Genomic DNA, 16,204 nt, shown 5'->3' on the forward strand with positions numbered 1-16,204 from the left:
GCGTCTCCCATTAGCGCAATGGCTACCGCAACCGCATCCACCCAGTGAGTCCCTCGCATCTCCCGTTAGCGCAGTGGCTACCGCAAACGCATCCACCCAGAGTAAGTCCCTCACACCTCTGTTAGCCTAATGGCCACCGCAAACGCATCCATCATCGCTGCCATCGCCTTTCACGTTTCCATCGTTATCATCATCATCGTCAGCCATCCACTGCCTTCCCCAAGCCGCGCCTGGGTACTGAAACTAACGAGCACAATCGATGCTGTCGTTGGACAAGACAAGGGAAGTAAATCATGGCAAGCAATCAAATGTCCATGGACCATGTTGATGGCTTGGTTTATTGTGCCATTTCCGTGGTTGTGGTGTCTTTTTCTTGTCTCCCTCCATATTTCTTTTATTGCAAACAGCATCGTGATCAATAATCTTTCAGTATCTCCTGATTAAGGAGAAAGACAATGAGGCCAGGAGTGCCCAGCGGATCTGTTCGCCAGTCCCTCCCTAATCAAATCGTTGCATAACACTGGTAATGATGGCGCACATCATTATCTTAGATGTGTCTGTTGGTGCTATAGGAGACGCTGTAGCATTGTCTGATTTTCGCAACGCGCAATGGCTTCGCACAGGAACGGAGTTTAATTGCCTCTCTCATTCTCTCTCTGTCTTTGCAGATCGAAAGCTGCTACACGATGTAGAGCCTCAAAGTGAGTCTTTCTTTCCTGTTTTACGTATGTCATATTCCCCCTTGCCTCACTCACAAAAAAAACTAACTAAAATTTGGATTTCACTTACTGAACCACATCCCTCTGTAGAATGAGTCTACCATGCGCGTTGTCCTGTAATATTTTTTTTATATAACTTCAGGGTCCCTTGAAAGAGGCTAAATCAGCAGCCATTGTTTGGAGGACCATTTCTTATTGTTTCAAATGCAGCTTTGCATTTTTGACATAATGGGATGCCCATGCAGATGTACTGCAGTGGAGATTGATCTCTTTGCTCTCTAGGTCTTACTGTTGATTCCAAAACAGCTATCTCCATTCTGAGTTTTCAACCAGGCACATTTTTGAGTTTTTTTGTTTGGGGTTTCTTTCAATCAAAATTATTTCTGGGAAGAAATTCCACCAAAGTTTGGAAAATGTCCCCAAGAGTTTTCGAGGAAGGTTCCCATCATGCCATTCAGTTTCATAGACCATCTCTCATCTGGCAGTGTTCATCAAACAAAGTAAGACTGGTTGTAAGAAACCTGATTGTTTCATCTTCAGCCTTGAAACTTTGCCAAAGTATTATAAAAATGTAACATATGTACAAGCAAGCCTCAATGCCCAGCAACTCATGCCTTTTCAGTTTGGCGTGCTGTCTGCAAGAAGTTTGTGCAATCTGAGACTGAAGACTGAATGTGGTCTGCAAATATGTTCATGTGAAGAGCTGAAGAACTGAAAGCAGCCTCAGAAAGGAACATTGAGAATAGAAACTCTAATACAGTCTTTTGGATAGCATTAATCTAGCGCTCAAGATGAAACACTCACCGTTCTGAAAATGAAGAGCTGGTCCACTGACTCACCCCCATTTGATTGATCAGCTTTTGCCCATCTCATCAGCCCGTCAGTTGAGAGAACTTTCCAATTGTTTTTCCACAGCCCAACCCTGCTTTCTCCTTTCTGGGTGACAGTGCTCTTCCAGGACTGAATGGAGCGACTGATCATTAGTGGCAACTGAACATGTGCTGTATTGAAGGGAATTAATGGAGTGTAATTATTGCAAATGGGCTAATTTATTGCATAGCAGTATGCGTCCTCACAATCCCCAGCGGAAATCAGGGGGTCCTCGGTTGCATAGCCCAGACACCTTTTAAATGATTGTCAGGTGGTGCGGCGACGGTGGTACAATCACATTCATTTAGAGAGACTTCATTAGCATGGCGTACTCTCATAACAAGTGCATGGTGGCGGCCTAACCGTAAACAAAGAGCCGCAGTGATTGAGAGCAGAGTGCTCCGAAGGGACACCAAGCATCTGGCGAAGAAGCTGGCTAGGCTTTGATCTCAGGGCTGCTATCTTTAGCATTGTATCTGTCCCCAGTCTCTGACCTTTGACCTTTCTTAGAATGTGTAGTACTATGTGTGCCATTTTCTCACTCCAGCTATTTATAACTGTTTATCTGTCCGTTGGTCTACCTGTCTGTCTCATCGTAGCATATCAGCTATGGCTGTCTATTAATCTGCACTAAGTAGCTGACCAAGGGGCATTCATAGCAAAGAAGGCTCAAGAGGAAATGTGTGGTTTGATTAAACTGTTCATTACAAACAATGGAGGATGATGAGGCCGTATTATAGTTTTAAATTAAGCTCACTAAGGGGCAGTTTCACTAAGAACATATTGCCCAATTCTTTTCAGTAATCAGCAAGTGAAAATTATTGTAATCAACGTGTCATGCATCCCACAGTCCAGATCCATCCTCTACCCCCTAAACAGAGTGAAAATGGAGACACTGCATGTCAGAATCCATGAAATCTTAAATTAAATAGACATTACACCTCACCTGGTAAAAGGAATCACCTATGGATTTAGAAAAAGTAGGCAAATGAAAGCACTGCATGTCAGAGAATTTGAAGTTTATATTAAATTAGTCTCAACTCCAGTCTCACTCTAGTTTACTTAGCTTTTATTTGTAGTTTGTTTTACGTGATATATTACTCAAGTAAAAATGAAAATGCTGTGTATGGGAGACTATGAAGTCCTATTTCTTTTTTACGATCTTGCCTAGTGAAAACAAACAAAAAGACTGATTCAATGTCATTTTGTTATTTTCTAGTAAGGTCTACCCAGTGTTATGTTATTTGTCACTTTTTGAATTGGCTTGAATAGCCAGCATCAGATCCCATTATTTATATATAGCATTATTTTCCTGATGTAACTGCCCGTTGGCTCATTAGCAAAGCATACACCCAGAAATTAGGGGACAGGTCTTGCATCAGAGCATCAACCTAGACAAGCTCCCAGTACCGAACCAGAAGCAGATAAAAATATATACATATTTTCTTGTGCAGAGGATGAATCACCTGAAGAGCTACAGCCAAAGTAGCAAGTGCATTCATCGCTGCCAGCTTTAGGGGAGTGGATGGCACAGTTGGCTATGTCTGTGAAGTTTAATAATTTATCAGTGAGCTGGAAAAGCAAAGCGATTGCTAGAAATATCCAGTCTCGGTCTGTTTTGCAGATGATGTTTTGTTTTGAAGAATTTAAAGCAGCCACAGTAAATAGTATGCATGTCTCCACATTGCATCAGCATGATATAGGCAACTAACTTTGCACTGAATCACAAATGGCTTTTTTAGGAGTTTTTCTTGTTATTGTTGTTGGTATTGTTGTTGCCGGTGAATAGCACTAATATGATTATTTATAGTTAATATCAATCATATCAGGGACATCTGTGAATTAGCTGGAACCCATAAATGAACCCATCTTCTCCTCACATTTCTGTGCAAACCTGTAAGAAATCTATGTGGCGACCGAATAAAATGACATAATCACTGTGGCACACACAATGGCACTGTGTTGCTATAGGTAAATGGTAAATGGACTGCATTTATATAGCGCTTTTATCCAAAGCGCTTTACAATTGATGCCTCTCATTCGCCAGAGCAGTTAGGGGTTAGGGGTTAGGTGTCTTGCTCAAGGACACTTCGACATGCCCAGGGCGGGGTTTGAACCGGCAACCCTCCGACTGCCGGACAATCGGTCTTACCTCCTGAGCTATGTCGCCCCTGACGGCCTGTTGCAAGTGTATTGTAAAACCCACATTACACGTCTTGGGTTTTTGCAACCTTTTACAGTCATGAAATCATCTCGTGAGTCACACAGTCCTTTAGCGAGCCCTTCCCTGAGCGGTTTGTGAGCGCGCTGATGTCAGTCTCTGGTTGCCAGGCCTCCCAGAGGTGTCTGCTACCCCCTGAGGCTGTGCGACAGCTCAGCTCCTGGCTCTCAGAACTACTGTTTGTTGGGGAATGCCCTCCGTGCCCCGTAGCACGCGGCAGAATCATTTCCATCTGCAGTTTGTCTCACAGGGGGAAAGGGAGGGAGGAGGCCAAGGGGGAGGCAGGATCCAGCCAAACAGGTGTCCTGTACCTGTGTGGAAATCTGGAGTGCCAAGGCGTCGGCGATTAAAGAAGTGAGCGGAGAATGCGTGCTAGCATTCACAACCACACTGTGGTTCCACGTTAGCCACCAATCGCCAAACGGGTCAGGGCAAATTAACATGAAGGACCCTTCAGTGCCGACCAACATATTGAAATGTGTTTGAATGATAGAATGACTGTTTAATCTGTGAACCCCCCCCCCCCCCCCTTCCTGCCCCCAGAGAAAAGTGTTCAGGTGGTAATACACAGACAGCTTTAATACTGTTCAAACTTTTCAGTAGAAAAGTAAAACCTTCGAGAGACTTGAGAAGGCCAGGAGAATTTTAATCAAATTTGAAGGAAAGACAAATTGGGACTGGGATGCAAAAATAACTACAATGGAATTAGTGTCTTTATTCATAAACAAGATGTCCAGCCGGTGCTTAAAATTAATTTCCCTTGATTTCAGTGTGCAAAGGGTAGCAAATCTCTGTCATTGCTCAAACTCATGTGTAGCATGTGTTGGTCTCCTTAGCAGGGCTGTATTACATTTGTTTCTATAGATATAAAATTCTACATGTGGTCTTCTTCCCTCATTCTCTCCCTATGTTATTTTGCTGTGGGTCTGTGAGGAGCTCACTCTCCCTTGCAATAGTGTCATATTGGCTTAATGTGCATCGGACCTTGATGGAATCAGTGGGCTGTTTCTGCATTCTCAGCACTGGGTAATGGAGTAAAGTTCTTTCAAGGTTAAATAGGTTTGTCCTAGTCTTGACTATCCCCGAGATCTCCATTGATCATAACGTGTTGGCACATTTTCCAATGGCTGTCAAAAACAAAGCAAGTTCAATCCAGTTATTGGGTTGTCAGTGTAATGGAGAGATCCATTGACAGGGTATTTTCTGCTTTCATTGAGTTTGTGTGGAACTGCCCTGCATGTTGCATACCGACTGGGGGGGGGTGGGGGGAGGGAAGCGCTTTCATGTCAGTATGACCTTCGTCAAGACAAGCCTGACAACTTCCCGCCGACTGACCTTCTCCATCAAGTGCCTCCTCTGCCGTTTCTAATTCTGTCCTGGCTGGGTTGAAATCCTTTCAGCGTATTTGCTGTTGACGCAAGCATTTGAGGATGACCCTTAGAGTGACGCTCCCCCCACCCCCTTTCTCTCTGTGTGTGTCCTAGGTATGGAGGGCACTAACGACGTGGCCCTTTACTCTGGCTTGGCGGCAGGGGTCATCGCTGTGGCCGTCCTCGTGGTGGCTGTCACTTTGTACCGGAAAAACCAGAGCGACTACGGGGTGGACGTTATCGACTCCTCTGCGCTGACGGGAGGCTTTCAGTCCTTCAACTTCAAGACCACCAGACAAGGTGAGCGCAAAGGATTTCGGGAAGGAGCCCAGTGACAAATATGACCAAATAGGCTCACCGTGTTAGTGGGCATTGTCCTAATTACTACCATGCTTGATGAATGTTTATGTTTGCACAGATTTTGTATGTCCATGGTATGTGCTTAATAAATCCCTTCATATACAGACTACAGTTCCAGTATCTGCTTCTATTGTCTGTTGGCAGACTGGGCTCTGTGTTCTTTATTGTTTACTTCTGTAGTTTATCCTTAATGGGCAGATTCTCCAGTTCTTCACTGACCACACATCAAAACGTGTGGGACCACCTCTTCTCCACCCATCACCGATGGATAAATGCGAAGAGAATGGAACGGTGAACATCAGTTCCATTTTCGCGGCATGCCGTAATAACTCCTGTTTACCTTCCGCGTCTGTGGCCTCGTGTCCCAGACTGCCGCGGTACGGGCGTCCATATTTCTGCCCGCTGACACTTCTGGGTTAGCAGAAGTGATGGCCATCTCAGCGGAGGGTGATAAATTTCCAGATCGTTTCCTGTGGCGTCGCGGAAAGGCTGGGGGGCCGGCTGAAGCCCGGCCGCGCCTCCCTTCTCCCCCCTTTCCCGGGGCCGGGGAGCTCACTCATGCCTCGCGCCTCACCCTGCTGGGGGGATGGGGGGGGCAGGGAAACTGGCCGAGCCAAGCCACATCCTTCGGGCCATCAATTCTGTTTAAGTAGGCCGGCTTTTTAGAGCCACCCTCCCTGCTTTCCACTGGCCAGAATCTGAGTCTCAGTTACAGCAAGAATTTGCAAGAACCCCATGGCGATACAAGGACTGATCTCTTGCACTGATTAGGATAAACAGTTAATAGCGGTTTGATCAGTGGAAATTCATGTTGCAGTATATCTAGTATGCTTTATGATCTGAATTATGTTACATGTCTAGCATGAGTGATGGGATGTCAAAGAAGTTATGTGAACATTGTATGAGAAATGTCACAATTTAGTATTTTATGCTGCTGTTCAGATTTAAATATCCACGTGTAATGAGAGCAAGTGTCATAAAGAAATGTAATAAATTGTTTCTAACATCATAAAAAATAATTCTGAAAAACACCATATCCTCAAAACTTTCATAGGCTTTTTCAATGTTTCAAACATTCAAAATGTTTAATAATATAGACATGGACTCTGCTATGTAAGATACAGCTTCTTTCATTGAATATTGCACGTAAATAGGCATTGGTTTAGCTGCTGATAATTTCACTTCTGCCACTAGCAGAAATAACATTGCAGACATGTTTGAGGATGTCTGCATGATAAGCTTAGACATTTTTTTTTTAAATGAGAGTTTGCAAGCGTAAAATAGCACCAAACGGTTTAATCTCTCCAATAACATTTTCTTGCACGTGCAAGAATAAGCAGCGGCGTTGCTTTTTTTGATGCCAACCATTTTCACTTTCCGCAGCTGTTTCTCGTTAAAAGGATTATACCACATTTGTCATCCTCTGTGCAAATATTTACAAATATGACTACTTTGCCAAATAAGGAAATTCCATGCCAGTGAATAGCGGTTGTTCTACATCAGGTAACTTGCTTAGTCGATGTCTGACTTCAAGGGACTAATTTACCAACCAAATTATAGAGGGAAAAGCGTTTCCTTTATGGAGATGCATAAATGCGGGAGTCGGCAGCACTTCAAGCCATGTAATTGCTTTAAGGGGGGAGGGGAAAAAAAACCTCTTGGAAGGTATGACTTCAGCTGTGTGTGCGTGGGACTCTCGGTGTGCACCAGGATAGAGAATCAGTTTTCAGCCATTTTTCCCCTGTCTTTCCGCTTTAGCGATGCCTGTGAAATCCAACCCTCCGAGTGATTTTTAATCAGAGTTCCTATTCCCCCAAGTTATGAAACGTGAGGCCCATTTCATTAGCTCCCTGCTTCTCGATCTCACATTTCCATATGGCGCCACCTTTTTAGAGATACGCGGTTAACAGTTTGTCAGATTTTCCTCTAGAGAGGAATTAACGTTCGATGTTTCTCTTTGTTAGTTTCAGAAATGCACGGGAAAATGTATTTTCGTTTAGCGGTTCTCTCCAATCTGCTGGAAAAATATTGTGGGTTTTGATTCACTAAGAGTACAGTCACATTTGTAACATGTCTTGGTGTTCTAATCATTGCTCATTCTTGATAATGGCTGTTTTTCTAATATTAGTTTCAAATTACCACTCTCAAAACGCACTTTCACCAGGCAGTACGCTTGCTATCTTGTATCATAATCGCCTTGAATGCTGATAATTAAAAACATTGTCCTCATTATTTCTTATTGTGGTCTTAATGTATTGTGGGATTTATTGTTTCTTTACTCATTAGATATCAAAATACAACTGAGAAATTACAAGATGATTACCCTCTACTGTAGGAAACCATTTATGCATATATAATTAGAATGTAATTCTACTTAACTGTCTCTTGTACGATATTCAAATGTCCTGATCATCAATGATACATCCCCCCACTACATACACACACACACACACACGCAAGTAATTAACCAGTAATTCCCCTAAAAATAAAACATCATTAGCCTCCGATCTCCAACCCCTCGCTAGGCAACAGCTGGGCAGCCAGGTCTGCTCGTCGCCAGCGTTACCTTGGAAAGACGGGTCCCGGGGCTCCGCGGGCACAGCTCTGCCAGACGGGCAGGGCGGGTGCCCTGCTGGTCCCGGTCGAGGACCTCCCTCCAAGGTCCACTTGAGCTTGTGCCAGGAACCAAGGAGCTGGGCGCTTCATTCACACAAAGGTCACCGAATGCCCTTTGCCCCGCTGGATGCTGGGAAAAAGACATCTTTTATTCCTGATCTTTAATTTGTGTTTGCCGGGTGAAACTGTGCCATCCGAGAGGCCAGAGGTGACGCTGGCCTCAAGCATAATCAAAGGGAACTTGGAACAGAGCGGTTTTATTCATGGTTGCCTGCTCTCTTTGATCACTGGCTGAGGTTCATTTTTTGGGTTGCTTTGGAAGGACAGAGACTGAATTCATTATTATTGTGTTCGTTGTTTAATTCACTGCTGACTTATTCATATATTTGAATGTATCACTGCCACCGCCGGTTTTTTACATGCAAGGCCCCAGTATAGTGTTACTGATGCTGCATTTTCTGGGACGGTATTGTGTTTCAGATGGACCCATCCTCAGGTCCTTCACAGTGACGTAACTGCTCAGTTACCAGGGTCTTGAGTTCAGGCTCAAACATCGCATGGGTGATGAGGCTGCCATGTTGGCTCTCCTCTCTCTTTCTCTCTGCAGGAAATCCGCTTCTTCTCAACTCCTCCATCCAGCCGGACCTGACGGGGGGCCGCACCTACAGCAGCCCCATTTGTTTCCAGGACTCCATGGACAAGGAGCTGTTTGACCCCCTGCCTGACATCAAGGTCAAAGTTCAGAGTTCCTTCATGGTGTCACTGGGGGTGGCGGACCGGGCGGAGTACCACGTCAAAGGCCACCCAGAGACCTTCCCCAGGGGGCTGCAGCGAGACTACAGCACCGTGGAGAGCCGCAAGAAGAACCTGCTCACCCCCACCGCCCCTGTCACGCCCTCTAAAGCGGAACTGAGGACTGTGGGCATATTCGGGAATCTGGGCGGACGGTTGGTGGTGCCTAACACAGGTGCGCTATGTACAAGCCAGAGAGAGAGAGAGAGAGAGAGAGATGGGGCTACCGACAGTTACATCTTTATTTATGTGTGTGTGTGTGTGTGTGTGTGCCACGCAGCACAGAAAGGCTTTGTTATGAAAGGCTCTGCTGTTGCCTTGCAGAACTGCAGGAAAATATGTCCCAGGGTGAAATGGTACCATGCTGAGCATATACATAAACATATGAACCATTTCGACAACAGGCATTCTGTCCCATCATCCTCAATCAAAGGTTTTAGAGGGAGAAAAAAATACACACACTGTGCATTTTACAGACCTGACAGGCAGCAACATTCTATGTGCAGGGAAAGGGATGTCAGACAGTGCCTCCGTGCAGCCCCGTCTTCTGAGAAACGCACTGACAGGGCTGGGGAGGAAGGTAAACAGCCTGGCGGTTTTTCCAACCGCCAGAGATCGGCGGCGTTCTCCAGACGGCCCTAGCACCCTCCGATATCCTTTTTCGTGAGGTTAAAAGCAGACGCAATCGGCGGGAGAGTTTTGCGCGGGCCGTAACTGCCGCCGGGGTCAATAGTCCATCAGTGTCGCTCGACTGCATAACTCTCCAAGGTTCTCGCGAGTGAAGCACTCTCAGAAGCACTCGAGAGGTGGGCAGAAAGCGGGCTTCTCCAGCTTGATGAAAGGGGACTGAGTGGGAGAACACCGCTGCAGAAGTGGTCCGCTCTTACCGCCGAGTTGCCGGAGTCATTAGCGCACCTAGTTACATTTTTTTTGGGGTAGCGCAGGTTCATCCAGTTGAGCAACCCGATCTTGCGTTTTCTAATGGAGGTACAGTCAAAGCACGCTCAGTCGAGACACACACAGCACATGCATCGACAGACATGCGAACACACACACACTCACTCGCGTGCGCGCACGTAATCAGGTACACTCCTCCCTCGTGGCACAGCTTGCTTTGGCAGGCTGGATTGGCACCGGGCTGAGTAATTGTTCGGGGCAGCATTACAGTCTGTGCCACAGCGATGATTTAAGAGCTCCTGAAGGGCTGCTCCCGCTGCCATCTCCAATAAAAAGCCTGACAGGGTAGCAGGTGTTTGTTTGATGAAAGCTAACTGGTGGAGTGGCAAGTTTTAAGGGGGAAAAGACATGAACTCCACACTCAAGTTTTTTTTTTTTTTTTTTTCCCACTCTTCTCATGTGGAGACATAACCAGCACATTTATTAGTGCTAGTATCTGCTTTATTATCCTCCCTCCAGCCTTGTTTGTTACCTAAGGCCTGTCAATACACTGTTACGTGAAGGAGTGGGCTTTTGCGTTGGAATGTTGAAATAATTATTGCTGCGTCTTCTGTGCTGTCTGGGGGAAAACATATTTAATAATAAACAATTAACATCACCTGATTTGGTCGAAAACTACCAGAAGGTTTAAATGTCGAGCGGCCGCACCATTTGGAAGTGAATGCAGGGGTCTCTGGTGCAGTAGTGCCATGTTAATGGACCTCAACCACTGCCTCTTTGTCTCAGACTTAGTGACCAGCCCCCGTAATCATATTTAAACACTAGAGGCACTGGAGAGTGCTCACAGTGAATATGCGCAGTACTCTACCCGTAATCGTAAACACAGACGCACATCTTAAGTGTTGCCCACGGCGGTGTTCAGCGAATATAAACAAAGAAGATGACAGCTTACAGCAGAGGGGTGTGACCCTCCTTCCCCTGGGGGTCTACCTATTACCCCTGCTGCCCTTGTCTCCGCCCAAAAGTTTTCTGTGCATTTTTTGCAGGAGTCAGCCTGCTGGTGCCGCATGGGGCGATTGCAGAGGACACTTCCTGGGAAATGTATATGATCATCAATCAAGAGGAAAACAGGTAAGGCTTGCCCCTCCCCCCCACCAGTCCCTCACACCCACCACGCTGCAATCTCTCTCCCCCACTCCCTGGGAGATCAAATCACATTTCTTCTAGGCCTAGTACTCCTACAGCCACTTTAAAAGTATAACGTGCCCAAACTGCACATGTCCTGCATTTTATTTTATTTTTTTTATTATTTGAATGCAGCAAAGTTACTGGCTGACTGGTTAAGCACATTAAGAGGCCAGACCTTTTGGCAGTGTGATAATGCCCCTTTAGTGTGGAGTGGGAATGTTTTGGTCCCTAGCTCAGGCAAAATAAGCTCTTCACTTCCTTCAACACACCTGCTCCCTGCGTAAATACAAGAACATGTCCTGTTCCTGCTGATAATGATCAGAACAGAATTGATTGGTTCCTGAAATACACTCAATCCATACGCCGCATGTGGCACCACGAGTAAGGTTTGGTGAAGTAAACAGCGGAGAAGTATCTGAGAATGATATGATTTATTTTTTTTCCACGGGCGGATGAGGGTTTACCGAGATGCAGAAGGCCGCAATATACTCGACTTCCAGCTGAGGTTCCACCCTTTCTACTTTCACCTTCCTGTCACCCTCCTACTTTCTCTCTCCTCTCTCTTTTCTTCTCTCCCTCCGCCTCTCAGTCCCTGACAGAAGGAGCCCAGCAGGCTTCCTAGCCTCATCTTGCACTCTCCACAGGAGGAATCTTTGAGGTGTCATGATTGGGATGACCATTTCCCAGGTAGCATTGCAGGAGGTCACTCGGCCCAGAACGTGCACTGCACTGCAGAAAGTTACTCTTCGCTAGAATAGGCCATCTGAATCCTGAAGCAGTGTACGCTAGACTGACTACTGATGGGGCAGGTGAAAAAATTTGGCAATTATGTGGACGGCCACACAAATACAAGCCATTTTTGCACTGCGTTTCAAGACTCCGTGCAGAGCCGCATAGTTTACTTTTATAATTTTTGAGAGAGATCTCAAAATCCAGTGAGGTTTTAAATATGACCCTCCTGCGTGTAATGTAAAATTCTGTTTGCCTATAGAATTATGGCAGACTCACTGCCACTCCACCTGACATTCAGCTTGATATGTCTCTATTTTGCAAGGTAATATCCCTTTGATGGACTGGTGCCGTCTTTGGGAAAGGGGGGTTGAATTCTTCAAGTATTTCTACTTTGCTGAAGTTCCACTTTACCTCCGTCTCTTACGGGGGTCAAAGTTCAGTCCCCATTAGTTACCAATGCGGGAATAAAAACACCGCACATGCACACACAAGTCCCCAGCTGCTCTCATTTATTTTCAAAGTAGGATTTTTTCACTCCTCATGCAGCCGTCTGAGTTAACCTGCAGAGTGACTGACTGCCAGGTTATATAAACAAACGATGTGCCAAAAAACGCACGGAGGGCATAAACATTAATAATGTCAGTCTTTGGCAAAAACAAACCAAACAATTGAATTTTGTCCTGAAACGGTTCTGCGGTGTCAAACCGAGAGGGCCCGAGCCCCAGTCATTTTTTACTCCTGCCGCTCCCGCGGTCGACGGAGATCTGAGGTAACGCGGGAGAAGCTTAGCGGGCTGAGGAATGGACGGCGCCTGTGATGTCCAATCTGTCTTGGCGGGTCCCTCGGAAGCGCTAGCGCGCCTCGATAAGCGAGAGGCTGTTTACCCCAGACTCCCATGTTGTGGGCCTCTCCGGCTGTCAACCTGAGAGCTGTCACTCACGATCCATCTCCGACAGCCAATGGGGCCTGCAGAGAATTGAATCCTTTCTTCTCCTCTCATCCTAACCATCTGCACTGAAGCGTCTTCTCCGCAGCAGAATAGAAATCTATTAAAGATTGAACACAATGGGTAAGACCAACACCCTCAAGCACTCTAGGAGGTTTATGATATGTGCTAAAAGCTTGCCTGCATCTCCCAACCCCATTAGTTGCCTTAGAGAGATAACTGGAGGATATTATTGGAAAGTATTTTTCTCTATTGACAACCCTTTGGCCTGAATTTTCATTAATTATTTGGCAACCTAGAAAGGTTTGTCACCAAGGGGATCGGCTAAACCTGTTGTTCTCCGCAGAAGCTAAAATCCCCTTGCTTTGCATGTTTGTTCAATGATGCGCTTGTTTTGGGATTTTATTTATTTATTTATTGGTCATTAAGCCAGACATTTAAAACATGGGGGCCAAAACCAATGTTTAGCTCTGTGGTGTGCACGCCTCTGTAGGTTTGTCCTCCTCAAACCCGGGCTTGCCAGCGTACCATTTGAAGAGCGCTCTTGTTCAAGGAGGCTCTGTGGACAGAAATGACCAGGGGAGGTGCTCTGAGTGGCAGGAGGCCATGTTGATGTAGCAGGTGTTTCCCTCAGTGCTTTTCTCAGGGTAGTTCTAAGTTTAAAGTAGTCCTCTCCTCCAGGGCTGGCACGGTGTCCCAAAAGGAACACCTTCTAGGAAGCCATGATGAGGATAACGGGGCAACCTCTAGGACTATCCGTGAGCAAGAAAGAGTCCTGTGGATTATTCCCTGGCTTTATCCTAGCCTTAAATACCCCCATGCCTTAGTTCTAAGTGTAGAGAAATGAAGCAGGACGAATCATGAAAAGCAATGTTTCCTGCTCACACATTAATTTCTTCAATCAAGGCCCTTTGACGTCTTTACCCTGCCCTCAGACAGGAATCCAGTGAACTTGTCTGTTTCGTAAAGGACTTTTCTGCTGATTTGAGATTGACAACAACGCATTACGACAAGCAAACACATTTCCTACTAATGGTGCATGTAAATGCTACTTTCTATTAAGTGGAGCGACCTCTCTCCTTGCCTGAACATGCCATTTGCACTGCCAACAAGTCCTGGGATGCGGAGGGGTGGGGGGGCTCGGGTGGTGAGTCAGCATCAAGCAGCTTTGAATAATGCATCACATTGAAAGCCATGAAGCTAGCGGAACAAGGCCCTCAATGGCAGTCAGCACAAGGACCGAGACAGGAAAGTTACATGATGGCAGTCTGCAAATGGGAGATGTGGGGGGTAAAAGCCAGTGCTTTTTTTATTGGACTGGTTGCACTTTTTTTGAAAGCATTTATTAATCAATCTTTTAAAATACCAGCTAGTCTGTTTTATGACTTTTCATTTATTTATTAATTTATTTTTAATTTATTTTTTTGCCGGTCTTGGTTTAGACTCCAGAGGATTCAGTAACTAGAGGGCAATATTAAGTATTTTGACACGAGGCACAACAGAAAAGCAATTTGGCACTCTCCCAGGGTGTGAGGTGTGCATTCTCTGGATCTGAAGGAAGAAAGATTGCTTGTTTGGAAGAAATGAGAAACGGGGGCAGACTCTCAGCCATTAGCCTCAATAGCCCTCAAAAGCAGTTATTATCCGCTGTTAACGCAGTGAGGTTATGCAGTGCCTTTTAGTGTCCACTCTTACAGGGTGCAAGAAGAGAGTTTGAGGAGAACCCCGTGGAGGTGGTGGCAGATCAGTCATCCAGTCAGCCAATGAGAGGACACCACAGGTTGCGCACAATTCAAGAAACCTCGCTTCTGCCGTCAAGGTGTCAGGGCTTTCGTTCAGGGCTAATTTCGAGACATTTTGAGAAGGTTAATCCAAAGACCACATCGCTGGACATAACAGCCAAGCCTGTCAACATACCGTCTGGTTTACTGGATCATTGTGGCTGCTTTTCACCGCTCAAGAGCCGGAAGACGCTGCAAGGCATTTTTCAGATTGCAGCCTCTGTCAGAATGATTATACCATCCTCGGGATTAACTCTGACAGGGGAAAGGAGGTTGTCCTTACTCTCCCCTCCCTTTCCCATGTACTTTTCCGAGGCTTACCCATGAATCGCCCATACTCTCTTTGGGGGGAAATGCCTAAGTTATCATGCTATAGTTTCCTTGTTCAGTGTGCAAGAAAGTACTGTGGTGATGTCATGAGCAGTAAAATGTGTCAAGGGGTCATGATTGGGTTAAATATGTTGGTAGCTGAGATCTCTCATGCTTGCATTTCCACATAGAGCTTTAAGTGTCCTTAGACATTGTAATGTGAGCAGATTGGTCCTGTACTTGGATGATTGGAGAGTCAGAGTAAAACCCCACAAAGCTGTCATGATTGGTCTCTGAGCAGATAAAAGTTGAGGAAGAACCCTTTAAACAAAATACTCAGAGTTCATGTTCGTGAAGCACTTTAATCAGAGAAACTACTTGATTCTAATTGTGTAGGCCTATATCTGGACAGGGATAACACTTTTGCCAACTCCAACCTTTGAGGGGAGACATTTTGACTGTTGTAATGTGATTAACAAGTGACAGAGGAATCCTGTGAACCATGAATAACCGAGGCATCTTGCTTAGGGGACCGACATAATACTTGGCTCTTGACTCTTTGATTTAATTATATTTTCAAATATATTCAGAATATCATTGATTAATTTCAGGTATAAAAACAAAACCATGTGCAAAGCATTATTTGTCCATTTCCTAATACAATGTTGTGTCCAGATACATCACTACTGTTCAGCCTTTCCCCGTCATTGCCAGACAAGCTGCTAAGTTGGACCCTATGAGGAGGTTTTGTTCTGTGCTAAAAAGAAATGTGTGATGACTGATCCGATAATCAGCATCTGCCGTAAATAAGCTGTGACATTTAAGCAGTGACACATTAAAATATTAATCTCAGTAAGGGTCAGTTTTGCATTCTCAGCCATTTGCTTGTCATTTGCTTTAATATCATTCATTTTCATCACAGAATTTCCACTCAATTTCCCAGTACCAATAACCATAATTCATGACTCATACCTGAGGTGAAGCCATGAATTTTATATAAAACTCCTATGCCTCCTGTCAGTATAGAAGCAACTTGGCTTTTTTTTCTACCCCAGAGATTTCTTTCACAATCTTCACCACATCACAACTTTAAGATTACAGATCACTGATCTGTGCTGAGAAAGCTCAGAGATAGTCTTAGTACAGAATGTCTGGATGTTTTTCAGTGCCTGCCAGCTACGGTGGTATTTCCGTGGAAACGTTCAGCTTCTGTTTATTGGTTTTTTTTTTTTTTTTTAATGAACACAATCCAATTTTCAGGTAAACTTCTCTGGCACTGAAATGACAGCAGGGGGGAAAAAAACAGCCGTTTTTGCTACTTGGATTTTTTGGTGTGCAGACCACCGCCCAACTTAATTTTTGCACGCTAATTACTTTTAATTTGTGGCGCACCACCACAAGGA

General features: G+C 45.2%; 1 protein-coding gene across 2 annotated transcripts in view; it reads left to right on the forward strand.

The window, feature by feature from the left end:
• The window catches only part of LOC118206860 (netrin receptor UNC5D-like), a 169,279-nt gene that overhangs the window by 139,893 nt on the left and 13,182 nt on the right, over nt 1–16,204 (forward strand). Inside the window, exons 8-11 of one of the 2 annotated variants that reach the window (XM_035379994.1) lie at nt 669–701; nt 5,295–5,480; nt 8,764–9,123; nt 10,892–10,976. In XM_035379994.1, coding sequence (XP_035235885.1) covers nt 669–701; nt 5,295–5,480; nt 8,764–9,123; nt 10,892–10,976 — 664 coding nt within the window. The remainder of the gene's footprint in view (nt 1–668; nt 702–5,294; nt 5,481–8,763; nt 9,124–10,891; nt 10,977–16,204) is intronic. The other variant, XM_035379995.1, reaches the window with a different exon arrangement.

The sequence above is a fragment of the Anguilla anguilla genome, chromosome 10 (genome assembly GCF_013347855.1).
Source record: "Anguilla anguilla isolate fAngAng1 chromosome 10, fAngAng1.pri, whole genome shotgun sequence".
In the NCBI taxonomy this organism is placed as follows: Eukaryota; Metazoa; Chordata; class Actinopteri; order Anguilliformes; family Anguillidae; genus Anguilla; species Anguilla anguilla.